The following is a 22,555-nucleotide window of genomic DNA, read 5'->3' as shown; positions in this document are numbered from 1 at the left end:
GCTTCCTAAGGCCCAATTGACTTCACATTCCAGGATGTCTGGCTATAGGTGAGTGTGAGTGATCACACCATCATGATTATCTGGGTCGTGAAGATCTTTTTTGTACAGTTCTTCTGTGTATTCTTGCCACCTCTTAATATCTTCTGCTTCTGTTAGGTCCCTACCATTTCTGTCCTTTATTGTGCCCATCTTTACATGAAATGTTCCCCTGGTGTCTCTAATTTCCTTGAAGAGATCTCTAGTCTTTCCCATCTGTTGTTTTCCTCTATTTCTTTGCATTGATTGCTGAGGAAGGCTTTCTTATCTCTCCTTGCTATTCTTTGGAACTCTGCATGCAAATGGGTATATCTTCCCTTGTCTCCTTTGCTTTTTGCTTCCCTTCTTTTCACAGCTATTTGTAAGGCCTCCTCAGATACCTGTTTTGCTTTTTTGCATTTCTTTTTCTTGGGGATGCTCTTGATTCCTGTCTCCTGTACAATGTCACAAACCTCCATCCATAGTTCCTCAGGCATTCTGTCTAAAAGATCTAGTCCCTTAAATCTATTTCTGACTTCCATTGTATTTGATTTAGGGATAAGGGATTTGATTTAGGTCATACCTGAATGGTCTAGTGGTTTTCTCCACTTTCTTCAATTTCATTCTGAATTTGGCAATAAGGAGTTCATGATCCAAGCCACAGTCAGATACCAGTCTTGTTTTTGCTGACTGTATAGAGCTTCTCCATCTTTGGCTGCAAAGAATATATCAATCTGATTTCAGTGTTGACCATCTGGTGACGTCCATGTGTAGAGTCTTCTCCTGTGTTGTTGGAAAAGGGTGTTTGCTATGAACAGTGTGTTCTCTTGGCAGAACTCTTAGCCTTTGCCGGCTTCATTCTGTACTCCAAGGCCAAATCTGCCTGTTACTCCAGGAGTTTCTTGACTTCCTACTTTTGCATTCCAGTCCCCTATAATGAAAAGGACATCTTTTTGGGGTGTTGGTTCTAAAAGGTCTTGTAGGTCTTCGTAGAACCGTTCAACTTCAGCTTCTTCCATGTTACTGGTCGGTGCATAGTCTTGGATTACCATGATACTGAATGGTTTGCCTTGGAAACGAATAGAGATCATTCTGTCGTTTTTGAGATCGCATCCAAGTACTGCATTCCGGACTCTCTTGTTGACTATGATGGCTACTGTTTCTTCTAAGGGATTCCTGCCCACAGTAGTAGATATAATGGTCATCTGAGTTAAATTCACCCATTTCGGTCCATCTTAGTTCACCGATTCCTAGAATGTCGATGTTTACTCTTGTCATCTCCTGTTTGACCACTTCCAATTTGCCTTGATTCATGGACCTAACACTCCAGGTTCCTATGCAGTAATGCTTTTTACAGCATCGAGCCCGGCTTCCATCACCAGTCCCATTCACAACTGGGTGTTGTTTTTGCTTTGGCTCCATCCCTTCATTCTTTCTGGAGAAAGAATGTACACTGCAGACATGCCATAAATGATTGTATCCTGAAGAAAATATGTCCCTTCTGTTTCATATCATTTTTCACGTTTGCAGCAGAGCCTGTAATTCTGTCATTTCAGACACAAAGTTCCAGAGAAGGAGAAAGATCTAGAAAATTCTTAGTATAACAGCAACTATGACAAGAATGCTGATGACAGAAAGATTTTCCTACTCTCCCCTAGCAGTTCCCAGGCTGTAAAAGTTGTTCTGAATTTGCTTTGGTTGGTCACTTGGCTCTCTGCTTCTTGTGTATCTTCACATGGCTTTATTTTGCCTGACATTATCCCCTCCTTGCCCTAAGATCAACTTTCTCCACCCCATTTCTTTTTACTTCTCTCCCTCAAGCAACATAAAATGATGAAAATTTAATGTATCTCTCTATATAATTCTCCTGAATTTAAATAGTAGAGCATACCATTTTATACAACTTATTTTTTTTTTCAAAACTACAAATTAAATTGTTTTCTACTTCCATATGATTGACTTGATTTTTTTCTGTGGGTCAGCTGTTTCCTCATGAAAATTAAGGGCACCTACCACATTTGAAAGCCATGCTGTCAAACTTGGAAGTACCTAGCTATGAGAGGCTATTAAATTTTTTACGTTAGTTATTAAAGATCTTGTGTTTTTTTTTTTTTTTAATGTAAGCATTTATCACTACTAACTTCTCTCGTAGAACTGCTTTTGCTGCATCTCATACATTTTGGGATGCTGTATTTCCACCTTACCATAATAAAGAAAATAATCAGGCATAATAATTTTTTCTTTTCCATGGAGTTTCCCAGGCAAAGATAGTACAGTGGGTTGCCATTTCCTTCTCCAGAGGCTATTTAATTTTATTACAACTAATTACAATAAAAGTTAAGTTCATCAGTTACATCAGCCATATTTCAAGTGATCAGCAGCCACAATGGCTGGTGGTTACCATATTGAACAGCACAGATATGGAAGTTTTCCTTCATCACAGAAGTTCTTTGAATACTACTGTTTCAAAGAGCAGAATAAAATGGAGAACAAAGAACCAGATATATTAATTGTTAAGCTTGACCATGTCACAGCAACTCACGATAACAAAGTAGTAGAGTCCAACTTAAATCCTTTTTGTACAGAAGGTGGAGTAGTTGCCATCTTTCATTTCCCACTGAAGTAAAATTTCATTATAAGGTAAAAATAAGGTTAAAAAAAGCCACACACCACACAGTTTGGCAATTACAAGGCAATCAAAATACAACAGGTGTTTTTTTTGTAGGCTGTAGAACTATTAATGAGCACATTCCAGACACAAATTACGTTTGCCTTTATGACTTAAATAAGGCCTAACATAGTACTGAACACAATTTATCATTTGACCAAATTTTTTCTAACATGACTTCCTATTGAGGCTGTAAAGTTTTAATAAAAATTTTTTAGTTTGTAAAAAGTCATTATTTGTTCTGTGAATTTAGGTAACCAACAAGCCCCTGTAATTGTTGAAGAAGTACCTCCCTGTACAACCCACATCTCTTGACACTCTCTCACACACACACACACACACACACAAAATGCAGCCAGTTTAAAAAGAAGGATCCTCTTAAGTGTCACAGTAAGTATCTGGCTCATAATAGGACTCTGATAAATGTTTCCTGAATGTCAGATGAAATTTTCATTGCTTTCAGAATGCTGAATGAGGATGCATCTTTTTGTGTGAGTCAATTATATTTAAGTCTTTTCCACTGACATTAGGTAAAAAACAAAGTACACAGCAGAAATGCAATTCTAAAGTAATGTTCATAGAGTTCATGTAACTATGGAAAGTGGTCATTTTTGGATAGTAGAATTACGGTTCACTTATCTTGTGAGACTTTTTGTACTCCAGACTTGTTACAATGAACATCTTTTATGCAAAAAGAGAAAAAAGTTATAACTTACAGTTTCCATAGCTCTAGATACTAGATTTACAAATAAGAATTATTTTAGCAATTGACAAGTAATCTGGTAATGGACAACGTTTTTTAAATGAGATCACCAAAGGGCCATCGATGAGAGAAAACAGCACTGAAATTACTGGCAAGAATTTTACAGTACTGAATATTTGAAAATTCCCTTTAAGTTGGGCCAATATACTTGTTTTTCGTTTGAAAGGCAATTGCAGCATTTGTTTTCAACAAAATTGCTTTAGCTGACTCTCTTGAGTATACTAACAAATAACTCACAAGTACGATTGCAGACATAATACTTAAAATCTTTTATATAAGCCAATGAGATATCAGATTTTAAAATGGGATGCAATTTTTAAAATGTGATACACCTGGAAAAGATTTTAAGTTGGTGAGATTCAAACAGGCTACATATATACCTTTCATTATCTATCAACACTGTTGAGAAAAGGTGACGTTGGAAAGCTTGTATGTCATGGATATGAATTCTGTTACTTACTAAGCTTATTACTCCAGTCCTCAGAGAGGCCAAGCATTTATAAAATGTTCATGCTTACAATGGCTATCTGTTTCATGTGTGTTATACTTCCTAGTGTGGACTTCAAGTTTTCATGTCACTATGATTAACCATTTTAATAACCTAGGCACTATACTTTGAATGGAAGCATTCAATGGAGAAAATTGAGAAGTATGTCTATTAAACTTTATGGCCACTAGATTATATTAGTGTTTAACTTAATTCTTTCTAAAGTTCAGATCCCATTACAAATGAAAGCTATCCACCGACTAGGAAAGTAAAAAATGCCTACCAGGACATATCAGTTTAATGAAGTTTAGTTTACCTTTAAACATTGTTCTCAAATCGTAACCTATGCTATTCAAATTTACAAAGTAAAACCTATATTTAAAACGTGTTTTTCTTACACGCCCACAGTACCTATTACATAATATACAATCAATAAACATGTACTGGATTTATGAAAGTCAATTTACCCAACTGGCCCACCAATCACAATAACTAAATGTAGAATGAAGTTATCTACCCTTTCAGCTTCATACATTTTAAAAAATTAAAATTATTTTATTTCTAAAAATGATGACTCTAAGACATATTAAAATATTCCAAATTTTTAAACACACACACACACAGGCGTTGAAGAGAATATGGATTAACGAGAAGATTTATGCCATGCTCATGGGATATAAATTATTGCAATGACTTTGAAAAATTTGACATTCTTAAAAAAACTAAACATTCACAAAAACTAACATCCAATAATTACAACCCTAGAGCAGTGGTTCTCGAAAGTGAGTTCTCTAAACCAACAGCGTTAGGATCATTAAGGGGTAGATTAAAAATTAAACTCCTAGCCTTAACTCAGACCCTGGGAATTTACAGCTCTGGGGGTGGTGTGTGCTCTGTGGCCCAGTGTTCGACTCTGTGCAACCCATGATTATAACCTACCAGGCTCTTCTGTCCATGGAACTTTCCAGGCAGGAATACTGGAGTGGGTTGCCATTTCCTCCTCCAGATGATCTTCCCAACCCAGGGATGGAACCTGCATCTCGAGTCTCCTATATTAGCAGGCTGATTGTTTACCGCTGAGCCACCTGGGAAGCCCCTGGGGGTGGGCCTAGCAATAGTTGATCAGTTTCTCCAGGTGATTCCAATGCATGCTCAAGTGTGCAAACCATTCCCCTAGAAAGACACTTGCACATGCGCACCAGGCTATGCCACACTATTCAGGACTATCAACTTCATAGCAAAGTATAAAGAAAATAAACACCCCAACTGTCCATTGACAGGAGAATGGGTAAATTGTGATAGTATTTGTATATAATTTGCATAATTATTATAAAGGAGTGAAAATGACTAAACTATCACTATGTGGAACAATATGGATGAATTCTTAGAAATGTATTCAATGGAGAACGCAAATCCAGAAAGCAAGTTTCTTATTATTTTGATTTCAATATGCGTAAGCTTTACATAGATTTTTCATCTTTCTTCAACTTAATACAACAAATTCAACTCTGGATACTTACTAACAACATATTTCTGACTTAATTCTAAAGCCAGATTTAAACAGGTCTTGGGCCAAGATTGTAAACATCGGCACAGAATTAAGATCTATTTCACATCCCACTATGGCTGCAGTGCCTGGCATGGTGCTTCATATGACAGTACTCAGTCACTGCTGATTTAATTTAATCAATGAATAAGGTATACAAAAAGCCTGGTTGAATATTCTGAAGAAAGAAAAAGCAACTTAAGTCCACAACGCTCAGAAACATGGAACTGACATCAGGTAGCTAAGAAGCCACTCACTGCATTCTCATTTCAAATTCCTTGATGCCAACTGTTACAGAGAATATTAAAAGAGAACGGGAATTCCGAGGCATGTGGAGAAAGGATGAAAAGATTCAAACCTGACTCTGGTAGCAACTTAAAAAAATGAAAATTTAAAGAGTCCAATTTTTTAGAAATATGGCCTTCAAGTTCTTTTGACTAGGCACCCATCCATGAAACACTTGGGGGGATATACTCAAATATCCACGTATTCATTTACTTCCCAGTGGCTCAGAGGTTAAACTAATTTACAAAGTATACACCACTGGCAGGGAAAACATAATTTCCCAAATGAGAAAAGGACTTTTAATGACTTAAGACAATGAGTCAACCAGTAAAAATCCCTTAAATATATATCATTAAATTTAGTGAACTCCTGCCAAATATAAGATTGACTTTAAACATTAAAAGAAAAAAAAGTCTAAAGTGATTTTTGTGTGCTGGAAAATATTTTTAAATGTCTTGCTAATTGGGATGATCTCATCCGATTATCATTGGCTACTATTTCAAAGAACAATAAACATTTAGGGAGCAGCCAACCAGTTGACGCACTCAATGACTAAAAGCACCTGTGTCCTTCAAGATTGGCCAAATCAAGTCTTGATGTAATTTTGTATCTTTAAGTAAAAACAAAAAAAAACTTAAAAGGTGTAGTATTTCTTCTTAAATTACTGGATCCTCTTGCACGCCCTGTGAGGTAGACAACCTTACTTGGGAAAGCATCACTTTAATGAAGGCACAACTTACCCCTCCCCACAACCTGTCTTCAACATCAAAACATTCAGTATACTTCCGTTTACTCAATATACAAAGTCAAAAGTCGTGGTGAGCATATGTTGTCCTCTACAATGACTAAAGGAGATCAGCCCTGGGTGTTCTTTGGAAGGAATGATGCTAAAGCTGAAACTACAGTACTTTGGCCACCTCATGCGAAGAGTTGACTCATTGGAAAAGACTGATGCTGGGAGGGATTGGGGGCAGGAGGAAAAGGGGACGACAGAGGATGAGATGGCTGGATGGCATCACCGACTGATGGACATGAGTTTGAGTGGACTCCAGGAGATGGTGATGGACAGGGAGGCCTGGCGTGCTGTGATTCATGGGGTTGCAAAGAGTCGGACATGACTGAGCGACTGAACTGAACTGAAATGACAGTGACTAAAAAATGCAGAGTTGGATACAACTTTGCGACTGAACAACAATCTGCAGTGACTCTGCCTTCCCAACCCCAAGCTTCACCACCCAGTGTTGGCAATTGCTCAACAAGCTTTAAAGGAGGGAAACTTATGTGAAAAAAAAAAAACAGGCATTACTCTTAGGGCCGGATAACAAAAACAGAAGCTAGGTAAGTATGGAGATAATGAAAGTGACACAGATATTCCAACTGGTGGACAAGAGACCAAACTGTTTATCTTGCAGTAGTGCTCTGTTTCAGTTTCATGAAAATCATGTCAAGATCATGCCAACCCCGGCTAAGTACAGTCACTTCATCTATACAAAAATGCAGGCTGTTATGTATTATTCTGCTCTCTTTGGTCAAATAAGAGTAATTTTTAAAATCAGTATTTTTTTTTTTAATCAGTTTAAGGGGAGGGGAGGAAACACTGAAAACTTTGGCACAGAATATGTTTTTCAGTTAAGCAGTAAAGATTATCACATGTCTTTTTAATTTTTTTTTGTTGATTCGCACTGCCTGTGGGATCTTAGTTCCCCGATCAAGGATTGAACCTGCACCCTCGGCTGTGAAAGCATGGAATCCTAACCACTGGACCACCAGGGAAGCCCCTGACTTAACTTTCAATATTGAATCATATTAGCCTTTTCCAATATGAGTTTTTATAATGTTTGTAATTAACTATTTGAGAAGTTTTTTCCAATTTCCGAGATTCTCTAGCAAAATATTTAAGTAAACTAATATTTAAATCCAAAAAGCTAACCTAGTCAAAAGTACGTTTAAAAAAAAAAAAAAAGCCACCTTAATAAAAATATGGCAAGACTAAGCCAGCCAATTTTTGACAAGAATAAAACTCAGTAGTTTCAGGAGAAGTAGTTAAAAATTTATGGCTGGGTCTAAACATCTTGTCTTCCATGAAATAACATAGCAGAGACGTTGAAGAAAAGGGTCAGTCACAGGCCTGTTTTCAAGAACATACTACAATTTTAACTTTGGATATACTAAATATTTCTTTCAGTAACAACATAGGTTTTGGGTTATGAGTAGTAGTTATCAACAGACAAACCAGGTACAGAAAAAGTTAATAGTCAGAAATAAAGTGAATGTTGTGAAGAATTTATGAAAACTCAATTACTTGAATTTATGCTACTTCTCTTTTAATGAATATTAAATCTCTAAAAACCAGAAGAACACGATAATTGCAGTCAAAAAACTACAGCGTGGTTCAAATCTTTAGAGCACTTTTACTCAAAACTGCAGAGTAGTTGGAAAGCCATTTTTTTTATACCGTGGCACAATTGCGCTATTTAAAAATTTACAGTGTGTGCAAAAGATGCGGAAAACATGCTGGCAGATAAGACAGGGAGCCCAATCTTCAACTCCGACTCTGTTGCTTAGTAATTTCTAGATGTCATTTAGCCACACCATAAATGTCTGCCTTGAACGGTCAAATTTTCCAAAGACGCCGAACAACTTTCATGGGTGGGGCAAGGGGCTGAGAAGGAACAGGATACATTTTGGCTTGCTCCAGCGATGGAAAAATATTCAGCACCACACCCTCAACAAAGGCCTAACACAGCAAAGAGTAATGTCCAATCCATCCACTTCGGTCTATTGTCCCAGTCCTCTAAGAAACTAAAATAGTACGAAATATTAATAAAGCGAGTACAGAAGTTTTGGCGGCGGTGGTGCTGTGGGATCCTAAAAGGTGGGTGGGGGGGGGGGTGACCATCTAGAAAATGTCACTATTATTTCATCCCTCTATACGACTTAGGCTGAGAGAACGTTTTACTTAGCCACGGATAGAAAGTTTTAATTGTTTTCACCTGATCACCCTTAAATGCTTTAGTTGTTAACCAACACTTTCTGGAGCGGACCATTACTCAGCACGAAGGTGGGAACCAGCGCCTTCTGCAGCCACGGGCGGGGGGCAGCAGGGTCTTGGCGGAGGTGGGAAGCGGAATTTGAGCATCAGGTGACAGTGACCGTCCCCACGCCCTCCAAGTCCTCTGTACTCCAGGACCCACACCTGGTCTTGAGAACATTTAAGCCCAAACTGACCTGCGCCGGTCCCCAGAGCAGCTGGGGAGTCCAAGGGCAGGCGCGGGCTAGGGATCCCAGGGTTGGGGAGGCCTCAGGGACCCAAGGTCGGCCTCCTCCCTGACGCCCCCTGCCCCGGCGCACGCCCACCTCCCCGCTTCCAGTCCCTCTCCCCAACTTCAGCCCTCTGCCCCGCAAGCCCGCTCCGCACTCCGCTGCCCTCGCCCCCCGCAGCCCGGCCCGCCTCGCCTCCTCCCGACCCCCTTACCTTTCCATTCTTGGGGCTGCCGTTAAGGAACAGGGTCACCCGCCTCATTGCGTTGCCCCCACCGGATCCTGAGTGAGTCGCCACCCTCCCACCTGTCTCTCCTCCCACCTTTTTCTGCTCCCGCCCTTCCCCTCCCTCCACCCACTCGGACTCTCCTCCCTTCGCCACCTTCCTTCCTTTACTGACACACACACACACAAGCACGCACACTCCGTCCCACACCCCAAGGTTGGCCGGTCCTCCTTCCCACCCCGCCCCTGGGCTCTTCAGTCAGTCTGGGGCCCTTCCCCCACCTCTCCCAGACTGACTCTAAGCTCCGCCAATCATCCGGCAGCGCAGGGCAGCACTCAACCAATCATCCCCCTGCACTGGGTGGGCTCTTACTAACCCAACCCAGGTGGAAGGAGGGAAGAGAGGCTGCAGTCTAGCCGACAGGGAAGGGTTATCAGCCAATCAGAGCTCAACCTGGAGCCGAACGGCGGCTCAAAGCATTACTGAGCAGGCGCAAAGCCAACACCAGGTAGAAGTAATCTGCATACGAAGGCGGGGTTTGAGAGAAGGAGGTGGAGCGCTGGAAGTGATCCATAACCAGTCAGCGCCTCCCAACTTTAACACCTCCCCCTCGCCCAACCCACAGAGGAAACGGCTGAGGCTGGGGCTCGCTGATTGGGTAAGAGCCGGTCCGCTTTTCTGTCCTGATTGGTCCAATGATTCTTTTCGAAGTTTGCAGCATCCAATCGAAAGGCGGGGTACGGTACAAAAAACTATCCGCAGGGCTCTTCCGCGAGGCTGTCACAGAAAGTAGTCCCTGCGGACAGAGGTCAACAGCTGGTCTCTTTGGTCAGTGTGTTATCGGCAGCTAGTGGTGGTGTCTCTTCGAGCCCACGAAGCCTCTCCTGTTCCTGGGACGGCGATGTAGAGGCCTGGCAGGGTTCGGGGTGCGCGCGCACACGTGCATGTGGTGGCGGCGTAGAGATTCGCAGAGTAACGCCCGGACGCCTAGGAGGCGGGGCGGCGATTTGAATCAGGCGGCGGTCCGAGCCCTCGCGGAAGGAAGGCTGTAAGGGACTCTGGTCGCAGGTTGGGGTGTTGGCGGCGGGGGATCTGGGAGCCCCCCGCGGATGGCTTGGCGGCCGATAGTTGTTTTCTCGAGAGAATGCTTCAGGACCAAAGAGCCGAGATCTAGAAGGCACGGCAGCCCCAACATTCATCGGAGTAGCGTTCAAAATAAACCCTACGGGAGGTAAGGCAAGTGATCTGGTTCGGATTTCAGAGACTAGTGCAGATTCAGGGCTTCCTTGGTAGCTCTGACGGTAAAGAATCCGCCTGCAATGCGGAAGGCCTGGGTTCGATCCCTGGGTTGGGAAGATGCCCGGGAGAAGGGAATGGCAACCCACTCCAGTCTTCTTGCCTGGATAGTCCCATGGACAGAGGAGCCTGGCTGTCTACAGTCCATGGGGTCGCAGAGTCGGACACGACTAAGCACAGCACAGTGCCGCAGATCTGTTTCTTCGGGGGGTTTTCTCAGCAGTGTGTTCCACTGGATCACCCGCGTGCTTTTTAACGTGCAAACTCCTGAGGTCTGGGCAAACCTCCTGAATTTTGGGGAGTCTGCAAAAGGTGCGTCTCTAACAGAGTGCCCAGATGAGTCTGATGTTCCCTAAGGTTAAAAATCCTTGGCTTACGGGGTCTGCTTCGTTTCATCCCGAAGAGCAGTCTCCTCCATTCTTCTTTAATTTGAGGTCCTAAAGTAGTCTTTTGACATCTGTTTTCGTGCCAGTGTAGTAGACTGTGTTGGGCTTCCCTGGTAAAAAAAAATCCGCCTGTCAGCGTAGGAGCTGTCTGGTTCAATTTCCTGGGTCGGGAAGATCCCCTGGAGAAGGAAATGGCAACCCACTCCAGTATTCTTGCCTGGGATATCCCATGGAAAGAGGAGCCTGGCCGGCTACAGTCCATGGGGACACAAAAGAACACGACTTGGCGACTAAACAGCAACAACATGGATTGTATTAAAATTCAGTCTTGAAAGAGGATCTCAATCAAATCACATTAATCTTGGAGGTGAGGTTATTTTTCTTTTTCCTCCTCTCTCTCTTTAGATGGATACTTGTTCACAAGAGAGCGAGCCCCTTCAAACCAAGGAGTCTCCTATTAATAACGCTGGTATGTAGAGATCTTTTGTCTCTGTGAAATTTAAGGTTTAAATATTTATCTTCTAATGATGTTTAACCTCTACCACATGTTGTCTGTTTCAGGAAAAACCCCTTTAGTTTTGGGAAATGGGAAGCTTGTAACTCCCCACAAGCAGGCAGCTGAAATGACTCCTAATTGTTACACATCAGAGACTTTTAAATCACCTTTGAACTTTTCCACAGTAACTGTGGAGCAATTGGGAATTTCACCTGAAAGCTTTGTAAATAACTCTTCAGGTAAGAACTGTTGTCCCTTTGTTGCAATGCTTTTAAAAGTTTAAAAATTAAACTCTGTACTGTTCACCTACCCCATCTAGCTTAGTATGCTATGTATCTAAATTGATTCGCTCTCAAACTTACTAGATCAGGGTGCCAGGGCACCAAGATGATGTTGTTCCTGATTCACAGCTATGCTCTGTATTTAAACTGGAGAAAGATATGTGTGCAAATTGCTCTTTGACTCAACACATGGAATACAGGAGAGTGTATGCCCTAAATAGTAATTCATTTAACAGTCATGTATAGCAAAAATGAGAGAAAGTTGAAAGGCAACTAAGAAAATATGAAATTGAAAGAGTAGGGTATGCCTCTTCAAACTTACAAACAGAAAATTGACCCAGGCTTATCTCCCTTACAGAGTAGAAGTAAAATTCACTTTTGAAGTCTGTTTTTCCTGGAGAAGAAAGAAAAAGACAAATAATAGGAATGGAATTAGATAACAGCATTTAAGTATGGAGGAAAATGTGCTTGAAAGCCAAAGGGCACTAGCTTAATAACACATAATGGAGACAAGACCATAGTGGCAAACCATCCTGTGCTTCCTTCTCAAGAACATCCCACTTGGTACTTCCCTGGTGGTCCAGTGGTTAAGACTCCAGGCTCCCAATGCAGGGGACCAAGGTTGGATCTCTGGTCTGGAAACTAGATCCTGCATGCCACAACTTTTTAAAAAAAAGAAGAAGAAGAACGCTCTTAGACCTTTAGAAAGCTAGACTTATTTTGTGTGTTTAGGTGTGCAGCTGGAATTCAGGGTAATGTGCTGAAGGTAGACAAATATCAAGGAGAAACAAATCGTCTTGAGATAGCAGAACTTGAAAGTATGTGCCAAGGGGGAGATTGTCCTTGGAGATTAGACTAATTCACATAAAGGGAAATTCTTAGTCCAAAGCAAGTGATACCAATCCTGTGCAGGAAATATGAAACAAAATATGAGGCGTGTTAATTCAAATGTGTTATACAACTATTTGATAAACGCTTTCTATATTCTGGGCACAGCTCCAGGGCATGGAATAAATCAGTAGTGAAAACAAAGGTCCCTACCCAAAAACTGATGATGTTTGACCAGTCTTCCTTACAGTTTTCCATTTAGATTTCTGTATCACTTTTTTACCATGTTCTCTCTCAGGCTAGTGGATCATGGGGGTATTCAGGGCATGATTACTGATGATTGCCTTTTGTTTTGTTCCAACATAAAAGAGAGTTTTCATTACAGGAAAGTCATCACCCTACCTTAAAAAATCCAGACGGCGCTCTACAGTTGGTCTTCGGGGCCTTCCTGAAACAAACCATCTAATTCGTTTCGTTGCCGAGCAGCGGAGTTTAAAGAATGCTTCATTGACCCAGACTTCCCCTTTTCAGGTATGGTGTTCTTCTAAGTTCCATCATGAATTCTTCTAGGAGGATGTTTTGCTCTGTTTAGAAAGCTTTTGTACAGTGTTGGAGCTCTGCAGTGCACCTCACCTGTTTTGAATCTGATGAGAGAATATCTTCTCTGTGTCTTACAGAGATTTTGACCTTAGCAGAAATGTTGATGTTGAGCATGGATCTAGTAAGAGTTATGAGATGCTGTATGGAAATGGCATTCTGGAAGTGCTTTCTATTTTATTTGCCAATTGTTGTCTAGTTGCTTTCTGGTTTTGTGTAATGAGGTGAGGCAGTGTTTGTTTTTCCAACCTTCTTCTTTTAATGTTTCATCTGTAAGTGTCTAATAATAACTGCTATGCATTGGCGTGTCAAGATATAAGAGTTCCCCCCCACCCCACCCCATAAAATATATTTGGGATAACTTTGTGGAAAGGAGCTAAGTATTTGTCTATTGATGGGAAAGTATTTAGATGTTTTTACCAATTTTTATTAGACTAATAAATGCTTCTAAAAAGTCAAATAGTAGAAGACTTGTGGTGAAAGACGGTCTCTGGCTTGTCCTTCTTTGGCTCTTTTGGTCTGGACCTTCCTATTTGAAAAGGTACACCTATTGGCACTTCTTTATCTTTCAGTTTTAGACCCTGTGTATATGGAAGGCTGTTTACTGCACTGCAAGCCTTCTCAAAAGTTATCTGTAAGTTCCTGGGAATCTGTGAGTCCCATCCAAGAGGTCCATGAGGTCAAAAGTATGTTTTGAAACAGCACTAGGATGTTAATTTGCCCTTTTTTTCACTCTATTGATGTTATATTCATGGTGTAAAAGCTGATAGCACCAAGCAGTCATTTTACCTTCATCACTGTTCAGCATTCACAGGAAATAATAATAAGTCCAGTATCACTTAACTTCCTTGATGAAGCAATAAAAAAATCATCCATTTTAATTTTTCAACCCTGAAATATTATGAGTGATGAAATGGGAAGTGGAATCCACGCACTTTCAAAGTACATACCAAAGTGTGGTGGATGTTTCCAGAAAAATCGTGGATGTGACTGGTCGGCGCTGAGAGTTGAACTAGCTATTATTTTCATGGAACATCATATTTATTTGACAAACAGACACGGTTAGCCAGACTTGGGAATGTGGCTGGCATTTTCTCAGAAATGAACAGTGAACTTGCCGTTTCAAGGAAAGACAGGTATTTCTTCCCAATGAAAAAAATTCAAGTTTTTGAGAGAGAATCAGAATTATGAAAAACTTGTATTCACCACCACTCTGAACTTACTGGACAACTTCCCAGTGACTGCTTTTCTGATGGGTCCGTGAGGCTATTAATGAATGTGATGTTTGGATATTGCATAATAAAATATGTCAGCATTTGAAAGATACGCACAGCTGAATGAACCAGTATTTTCTGCATGACAAGTGCTTGCAAAATATACCTTCAAGTTGCAGGATAAGCCCATGGATTCTAACATAACCTAATATGAAAAGTTCATTGGCCTAACTTGAACTTTTGACTAATTTTTAACTAATTTGAACTTCGTATTTGACATTGCAACTAACCTTTAAGAAATCTTTATTGAATTTTATGGTGCATTAAAGAAAAATGTCCACAATTCTGAAAAAGTTCTTGAAATACTCTTGATAGATACAACCCACATGAATTGAGAGTCTTTGAAGTGCTCAGTCATTTTTTAGAGTGTAAAGACTTGAGAACTGTGTTAGAGTAGATGGCAGCATGGCCTGTGGGGTTGTATTGCTGGTGTTTGATTCTTGGGTTTATTGTTAGTTCATTGTGACTTTGGCAGATTAGTTGACTTCTGTGTCCGTTTCCTCATGTATAAAATGGGTTATAATAATAGCAAGAGTTTTATGAGGATGAATAAATCAATACACATGAAGTAATTACAACTCTGCCTGGAGCGTGGTATTTGTTGTTGTTTTGGCTGTGCTGCACGCCACGTGAGATCTTAGTTCCCCAATCAGGGATCAAACCTGCAGCCACGACATTGGAAGCGTGGAGTCTTAATCACTGGACCACCAGGCAAGTCCCTATGTTTTAGATTTGCTGTCATTGTTTTTATTTCTGTGAAAAATGAGGGTTTTGTGCTCTCACATCTCCTAACCAAAACTATTCCAACACTTTCCCCTTCCTGCCAATACAACCAATTACAATGTTGGTTTAAATAAGGGTTTCTTGTGTATTATCTATGGTGTTTGTGTGCTTGTGTGTGTGTGTACACAGCTGCATCCAACTCTTTGCAACCCCTGGACTGTAGCCTGCCAGGCTCCTCTGTCCATGGGATTCTCCAGGCAAGAATAAAGAATACTAGAGTGGGTTGCCATTTTCTTCAGGAAATCTTCCCAACCCAGGGATCGAACCTGCATCTCCTGCATTTTTTGTTTCTTTGTTTGTTTAATCTTTTATCGTGTAATCTTGAGAATCCCTACACTCTGACAGAACTGTAAATCTTAGGAGTCCATCTATTCTTTTCTCATTTCTAAGTGCCCTCTGACTTAGATTGGCTTCGATCTAGATTTGCTGGACAGCTGTCACTTCATGACTTCCTTTCACCATCCTTGGTAATTTCCTTTTTCTGTGCTATTTGTATTTCCTTTCTCCATAATCTCATATCTTTTCTTGGTGTACTGCCTCATTTTTCTGGAGCCTCTGCATATCTGACAAAGTTTATCCTACCAACATAATTGAATTATGATATATCCTGTATCGAAATCTGGGTTGGACCTATTTTCCTTCAAAATTTTGAAATTTTGAAGGCATTTTCTGTTGTATTTTAGCTTAGAGAATGAAAAAATCCTATTCATTCCTTCATTCATTCAACTTATCTTTGATTCCCTATCCTTTGTTTGGCCTTCTTTTTCATTCTGGAAGCTCCATTCCTGCTGTTATAAAATATCATGATGGGACTATCTCTCATGGTGGCCTGTTGAGGACATTATAGGTTTTTCTTCCTTAGATCTCGGGGTCTCATTTTACTACTTAATTGTTTTAGGTTCTGGCTCACGCTCAAATCTTTTCTTCAGATGCCTAGTGATCCTTGACTCTGTTCACATTTAAAAGTGCGACACTTTGAAAATTGCTCGTGCTCAGTCACAGAGTCTGATCAAACTCCAGCAGACAGTGAAGGACAGGGAAGCCTGGCGTGTTGTGGTGCATGGGGCTGCAGAGAGTCAGAGACCACCAAGCGACTGAACAACAACAAGCTTGAGGATTGTTCGTTTCATTTCTGTGATATTTTAGTTCCGTTCAGTTCAGTTCAGTCGCTCAGTCGTGTCCGACTCTGCGACCCCATGAATCACAGCACGCCAGGCCTCCCTGTCCATCATCAACTCCCAGAGTTCACTCAGACTCACCTCCATCGAGTCAGTGATGCCATCCAGCCATCTCATCCTCTGTCGTCCCCTTTCCCTCCTGCCCCCAATCCCTCCCAGTATCAGAGTCTTTTCCAGTGAGTCAACTCTTCGCATGAAGTGGCCAAAGTACTGGAGTTTCAGCTTTAGCATCATTCCTTCCAAAGAAATCCCCCGGCTGATCTCCTTCAGAATGGACTGGTTGGATCTCCTTGCAGTCCAAGGGACTCTCAAGAGTCTTCTCCAACACCACAGTTCAAAAGCATCAATTCTTCGGTGCTCAGCCTTCTTCACAGTCCAGCTCTCACATCCATACATGACCATAGGAAAAACCATAGCCTTGACTAGACGAACCTTTGTTGGCAAAGTAATGTCTCTGCTTTTGAATATGCTATCTAGGTTGGTCATAACTTTCCTTCCAAGGAGTAAGCGTCTTTTAATTTCATGGCTGCAATCACCATCTGCAGTGATTTTGGAGCCCAAAAAAATAAAGTCTGACACTGTTTCCACTGTTCCCCCATCTATTTCCCATGAAGTGATGGTACTGGATGCCATGATCTTCGTTTTCTGAATGTTGAGCTTTAAGCCAACTTTTTCACTCTCTTCTTTCACTTTCATCAAGAGGCTCTTAGTTCTTCACTTTCTGCCATAAGGGTGGTGTCACCTGCATATCTGAGGATATTGATATTTCTCCCGGCAATCTTGATTCCAGCTTGTGCTTCTTCCAGTCCAGCGTTTCTCATGATGTACTCTGCATATAAGTTAAATAAGCAGGGTGACAATATACAGCCTTGATGTACTCCTTTTCCTATTTGGAACCAGTCTGTTGTTCCATGTCCAGTTCTAACTGTTGCTTCCTGATCTGCATACAGGTTTCTCAAGAGGCAGGTCAGGTGGTCTGGTATTCCCATCTCTTTCAGCATTTTCCACAGTTTATTGTGATCCACACAGTCAAAGGCTTTGGCATAGTCAATAAAACAGAAATAGATGTTTTTCTGGAACTCTCTTGCTTTTTCCATGATCCAATGGATGTTGGCAATTTGATCTCTGGTTTCTCTGCCTTTTCTAAAACCAGCTTGAACATCAGCAAGTTCACGGTTCACATATTGCTGAAACCTGGCTTGGAGAATTTTGAGCATTACTTTACTAGCGTGTGAGATGAGTGCAATTGTGTGGTAGTTTGAGCATTCTTTGTCATTGCCTTTCTTTGGGATTGGAATGAAAATGGACCTTTTCCAGTCCTGTGGCCACTGCTGAGTTTTCCAAATTTGCTGGCATGTTGAGTGCAGCACTTTCACAGCATCATCTTTCAGGATTTGGAATAGCTCAACTGGAATTCCATCACCTCCACTAGCTTTGTTCGTAGTGATGCTTTCTAAGGCCCACTTGACTTCACATTCCAGGATGTCTGGCTATAGGTAAGTGTGAGTGATCACACCATCGTGATTATCTTGGTAGTGAAGACCTTTTTTGTACAGTTCTTCTGTGTATTCTTGCCACCTCTTCTTAATATCTTCTGCTTCTGTTAGGTCCATACCATTTCTGTCCTTTATTGTGCCCATCTTTGCATGAAATGTTCCCTTGGCTGTTAAAATTTAGGCAGGGGTTGCAGTGAATCTGGAGATTGTTTTGGGTAGTGTGGACCTTTTAACAAGTGCTTCTTCTAGTACCCGAGCACAAAATACCTTTCCATTTATTTGTGCCTTTTTTCAGTTCCTTTCATCAGTGTCTTACAGTTTTCAAGATACAGATCTTTCACTTCCTTGGTTCAGTTTATTTCTTAGTATTTTATTCTTTTTGATACAGATGTACATGTTCTCTTAAATCTTTTTTCCTATAATTCTTTATTTGAGTGTAGAAACACAACAGATTTTTGTATGTTCATTTTGTACTCTGCAATTTTATTGAATTTCTTTATTCCAACAGTTTTTGAGTGTGGTTGTGTTTGTACATATGTCATATGAAAATGGTGACAGTTTTATTTTTCCCTTTCCAACTTGGATGTCTTTTCTTTTTTTTTTTTCCTAATTGCTGCTTCTTATTCTTTCAGTATTAAGGGATTAGCTAGTGACTTCCTACTGTGTTCAATGAAAAATTAGCCCTCTTTCTTCCTCATCCCTTTTATCATAAACATAGATATGCACTTCCCATCCTTTACAACTTCCCAGTAGATAAGTTACTTGAGTATTCAAGTCTTTATGTTATTGTGACCATGTGTGTTATTTTCACCTGTTTTCCCTTCTGCATTTGTCTTATCCAGCCTTTTCTTTTGAGACATTTTCCTTTAGCACAAACAAATCTTTATCTGTCCCTTTAACTTTCCCTAGGGGATTCCCTGGTGACTCAGACAGTAAAGAATCTGCCTGCAGTGCAGGAAACGCATGTTCAGTTCCTGGGTTAGGAAGATCCCCTAGAGGAGGAAATGGCAACCCTCTCCAGTATTCTTGCCTGGAGGATCCCATGGACAGAGGAGCCTGGTGGGCTGCAGTACATGGGGACATAGTCAGACATGACTGAGCGACTGCCACTTAACTTTCTCTAGACCCCCATGGCGTCCCATTTCTGTGCCTGTCCCTCACGGGAAACTCCTTGAACAGTTGTCTGTCCTGTCTCACTCCTCTTCCATCGTCTCCAGTGACTGTAGCCACTCCACCTGGGCTTCTGCCTTGATCCCAAATGGCCCACACCTTGGCCAAGACCATGATTGATTAAGTCTTACTTTGCATCTTAATCAGCCTTGCCTCAGCATTTGACTGAACTCAGCTACTCCCTCGGAGAGGGCAATGGCACCCCACTCCAGTACTCTTGCCTGGAAAATCCCATGGACAGAGGAGCCTGGAAGGCTGCAGTCCATGGGGTCGCTGAGGGTCAGACACAACTGAGCGACTTCACTTCCACTTTTCACTTTCATGCATTGGAGAAGGAAATGGCAACCCAGTCCAGTGTTCTTGCCTGGAGAATCCCAGGGACGGGAGAGCCTGGTAGGCTGCCGTCTATGGGGTCGCACAGAGTTGGACACTACTGAAGTGACTTAGCAGCAGCAGCAGCTACTCCCTCCTTGAAGCACTTTGCTTGGCTCTTGGGGATACCAAACTCACCTCATTTTCTTCTTGTTATTGTCATCCCTGCCTCTGCAGATCTCCCTTTTTTGGTTCTCCCCTCAAAAATGTTTGAGCGCCCCAGGCTCTCCTCTGCCCCCATCTTGTTGCTTTCCTTATGTAAAATAATCCTTTCCCATGACTTTGGACATTGTCTATAGACTTGTGACTCGTAACATTGGCCCAAAGTTCTGTCGAGCTCATACTCAGATACCCTCTTGCCTATTCAGCATCTTCCCTTTGGTGTTTCAGTAAGCACTTCGAGCATTACATGCTGCTGCTACTGCTAAGTCGCTTCAGTCGGGTCCAACTCTGTGCGACCCCATAGACAGCAGCCCACTAGGCTTCTCTGTCCCTGGGATTCTTCAGGCAAGAACACTGACCATTACATGGTCACAGCTAAAGTCTAGGTTTCCATTCCCCACCATTTCCCCATCTCAGCACACACCATCGTCCAGTTGCTCTGGCCAACAACCTGCCAGTCTTCCTCGGTTTCATTTCCTTTTAATCTCTCACATCCAACACAGCATTGCCTTTTCACTTCATTTCAGAAACCTCTCTGTAAGCTCTCATATCTCTCAGCTTGGCTGCTACAGCCCTTATGTGCTTTCTACCTAAATCACCAGCAGCTTCTTCATAACTAGTCTCCTTACTTCTCACCTTCCCTGATCCATCCACCATCCCGCAGAGCAGTCAGAGCGATACACTTCAAGTACGAATAAGGGACTTGCTTGGCAGTCCAGTGGTTAAGACTCCACCCTTCCAATGCAAGGGAGCGCAGGTTCAATCCCTGACTGGGAAACAAAGATTTCACATGCCGTGGGGTACAACAACAACAAAAATAATAAAAATGCTAAAGTATGAATCAGATCAATCACTCTGCATCTTAAAACCTTCCCGTGGATTCCTGTTATGCCTTCAGTTAAACTCAAACCACATCTCGAAGCCTTCATGCCCTCCCTGATCCGAGCCCTGCCCACTCCATCCTCAGCTCCCTGTCTCCTGCCATTTTCTGGGCCCCCTTGCCTTCTTTCTGCCGCATCCTCTCTGCATTCCAGGCCTCTTGTTCTGCCTTGTTCTTGCAGAATGCCTCCCTCTTCTCGTATCTTCCTTTCATTCATATTCATAGTGTTGGTCAGTGAGTCTTGTCCGACTCGCTGCGATCCTGTGGATGCCTCTGTCCATGGGATTCTCCAAGCAAGAATACTGGAGTGGGTTGCCATTCCCTTCTGCAGGGGATCTTCCTGACCCAGGATTCGAACCCAGTTCTCATGCATTGCAGGTGAATTCTTTAGTCTCCCACTTAATGTTTTCGTTTCAACTCAGCTGTTACTTCAGAGGGAGTGCTGTCCTGACTCAAGTAGAGCAGCACTGTTATTACCGAATCACACTCCTTTTTTAGCTTCTCAGTGGCACCTCTTGTACTTGAAATTATATGAATACATTTTCAGAATTTACTCTAGAAAGTCATTTCCTCCTGTATTCTGAGCCTTTCAAATGGTTTCTGGCACAGGGAAAGAATGTTGACTGAATGATATAATTCCTAAGACAAGAGTATCCAAAAAAAGCAGTATGTTTTTTAATGCTTCCTTTACTTTTCGTATATGAACGTTGTTCTCTTTCTCCATCAGAAAATAGAGGAACAATGATTTTGACTGGGGAACCTTTAATTTGTTTAAAGCAGATTTCAAAATGGGCCAGACTCCTAGGAGATTAAACCTAACCTTCCCATGTTCAAATATAAGTTTACAAAAAAGGTACATTAAACATAAATTGTATGGCTTTAGGATAAACCCTTTCTTTCTCTGTATCTCAGATGAGAGTTGACCACCAACCAGCTTTTTATGAGTGTCACGTGCTGTTTATGTCATAAAGGTTTACAGTGTCAACCTGTTTGAATTTTAAATGTTCTATTATGTAACAAAGTTGGCTTTATGAATGTATTTAACTGGGAATAAAATCAAGAGTATGAGCAGATTCATCATCAAACATGGCTTCAAGATTTTAACAGGGTTTTCTCCATATGATATCTTAAAGGGAAGTATTTTTTTATTTTTGCTTATTAGTGGAATTCCTTAAATTGCTGTAAGCTCCAAATCAGTGGAAATATGTTAGTCTAAATAATACAGATGGGGGTGGTGGGAGGGAGAAGTTCTAGATAGAGAACTTAATCAGTAATTTATTTTACGGGTAACAGAACTCTTACATTATACATCACATTTATCTGGCACTTCTACCCCTGCTCGTGGTTGTTTAGTCACTAAGTCGTGTCTGACTCTTTGGCGACTTCATGAACTGTAGCCTGCCAGGCTGCTCTGTCCATGAGATTTCCAGGCAGGAATATTGGAGTGGGTTGCCATTTCCTTCTCCAGGGGATCGTCCCAGATCAGGGATTAAACCCATGTCTCCTACATTGGCTGGAGAAGGAAATGGTAGCTCACTCCAATATTCTTGCCTGGGAAATCCCACGGAGAAGAGTCTGGTGGGCTACAGTTCATGGGATCACAAAGCATTGGACACAACTGGGCGACCAAACAGCTCCTGCTTTGGCAGACAGGTTCTTTACCACTGACCACCAGGGAAGCTCCCTACCCCCACCTCTGCTAGTACCAATTTAATTTGATGACTCTTCAGCTGTTAGCAGAGTTTCCAGAGAGCTCTGTTTTAACTATTTGGCTTTGTAGTTTGAGCAAATGACTAGCTTTCACCTCTGAGGAAGTAAGCCCCCTATGACATCAGAAAGATTTAGCTCAGGGTTGCCAAAGGAGAGAGGATATGTGTAGGAAGGTATCCAAGCTACTGCAGAACATCTGTCTCTTGTTCTGGCCCCTGGTGTGTATATGGATGGAAATGAATAGAGACCAGCGTGGATGGAACTAGTTATACTGAGACCTCCACATGACACAGGGGCCAAGGCAGATCGTCAAATGTTATTTTTAGCAAAATTTGGTAAAATTTCCAAATAGTTTCTTCTTGTCCCTTCTTTGTAGCTCTGTCTCCAGAATTTGT

General features: G+C 41.6%; 2 protein-coding genes across 2 annotated transcripts in view; one reads left to right on the top strand and one right to left on the bottom strand.

The window, feature by feature from the left end:
* KCTD9 (potassium channel tetramerization domain containing 9) overlaps positions 1-9,390 on the bottom strand; it is an 81,718-nt gene extending 72,328 nt beyond the window's left edge. The window contains exon 1 of the mRNA XM_005902985.2: positions 9,240-9,390. Within this exon, the coding sequence (XP_005903047.1) occupies positions 9,240-9,287 (48 nt within the window). The 5' untranslated portion in view covers positions 9,288-9,390. The remainder of the gene's footprint in view (positions 1-9,239) is intronic.
* Positions 9,391-10,029: 639 nt separating this feature from the next.
* The window catches only part of CDCA2 (cell division cycle associated 2), a 43,480-nt gene continuing 30,954 nt past the window's right edge, over positions 10,030-22,555 (top strand). Inside the window, exons 1-4 of the mRNA XM_005902986.3 lie at positions 10,030-10,482; positions 11,339-11,402; positions 11,495-11,668; positions 12,924-13,069. Coding sequence (XP_005903048.2) covers positions 11,339-11,402; positions 11,495-11,668; positions 12,924-13,069 — 384 coding nt within the window. The 5' untranslated portion in view covers positions 10,030-10,482. The remainder of the gene's footprint in view (positions 10,483-11,338; positions 11,403-11,494; positions 11,669-12,923; positions 13,070-22,555) is intronic.

This window comes from Bos mutus, chromosome 8, assembly GCF_027580195.1.
Source record: "Bos mutus isolate GX-2022 chromosome 8, NWIPB_WYAK_1.1, whole genome shotgun sequence".
Taxonomy (NCBI): Eukaryota; Metazoa; Chordata; class Mammalia; order Artiodactyla; family Bovidae; genus Bos; species Bos mutus.
The sequence above is the reverse complement of the archived record's forward strand: the minus strand, read 5'-3'. Positions and strand labels throughout refer to the sequence as shown.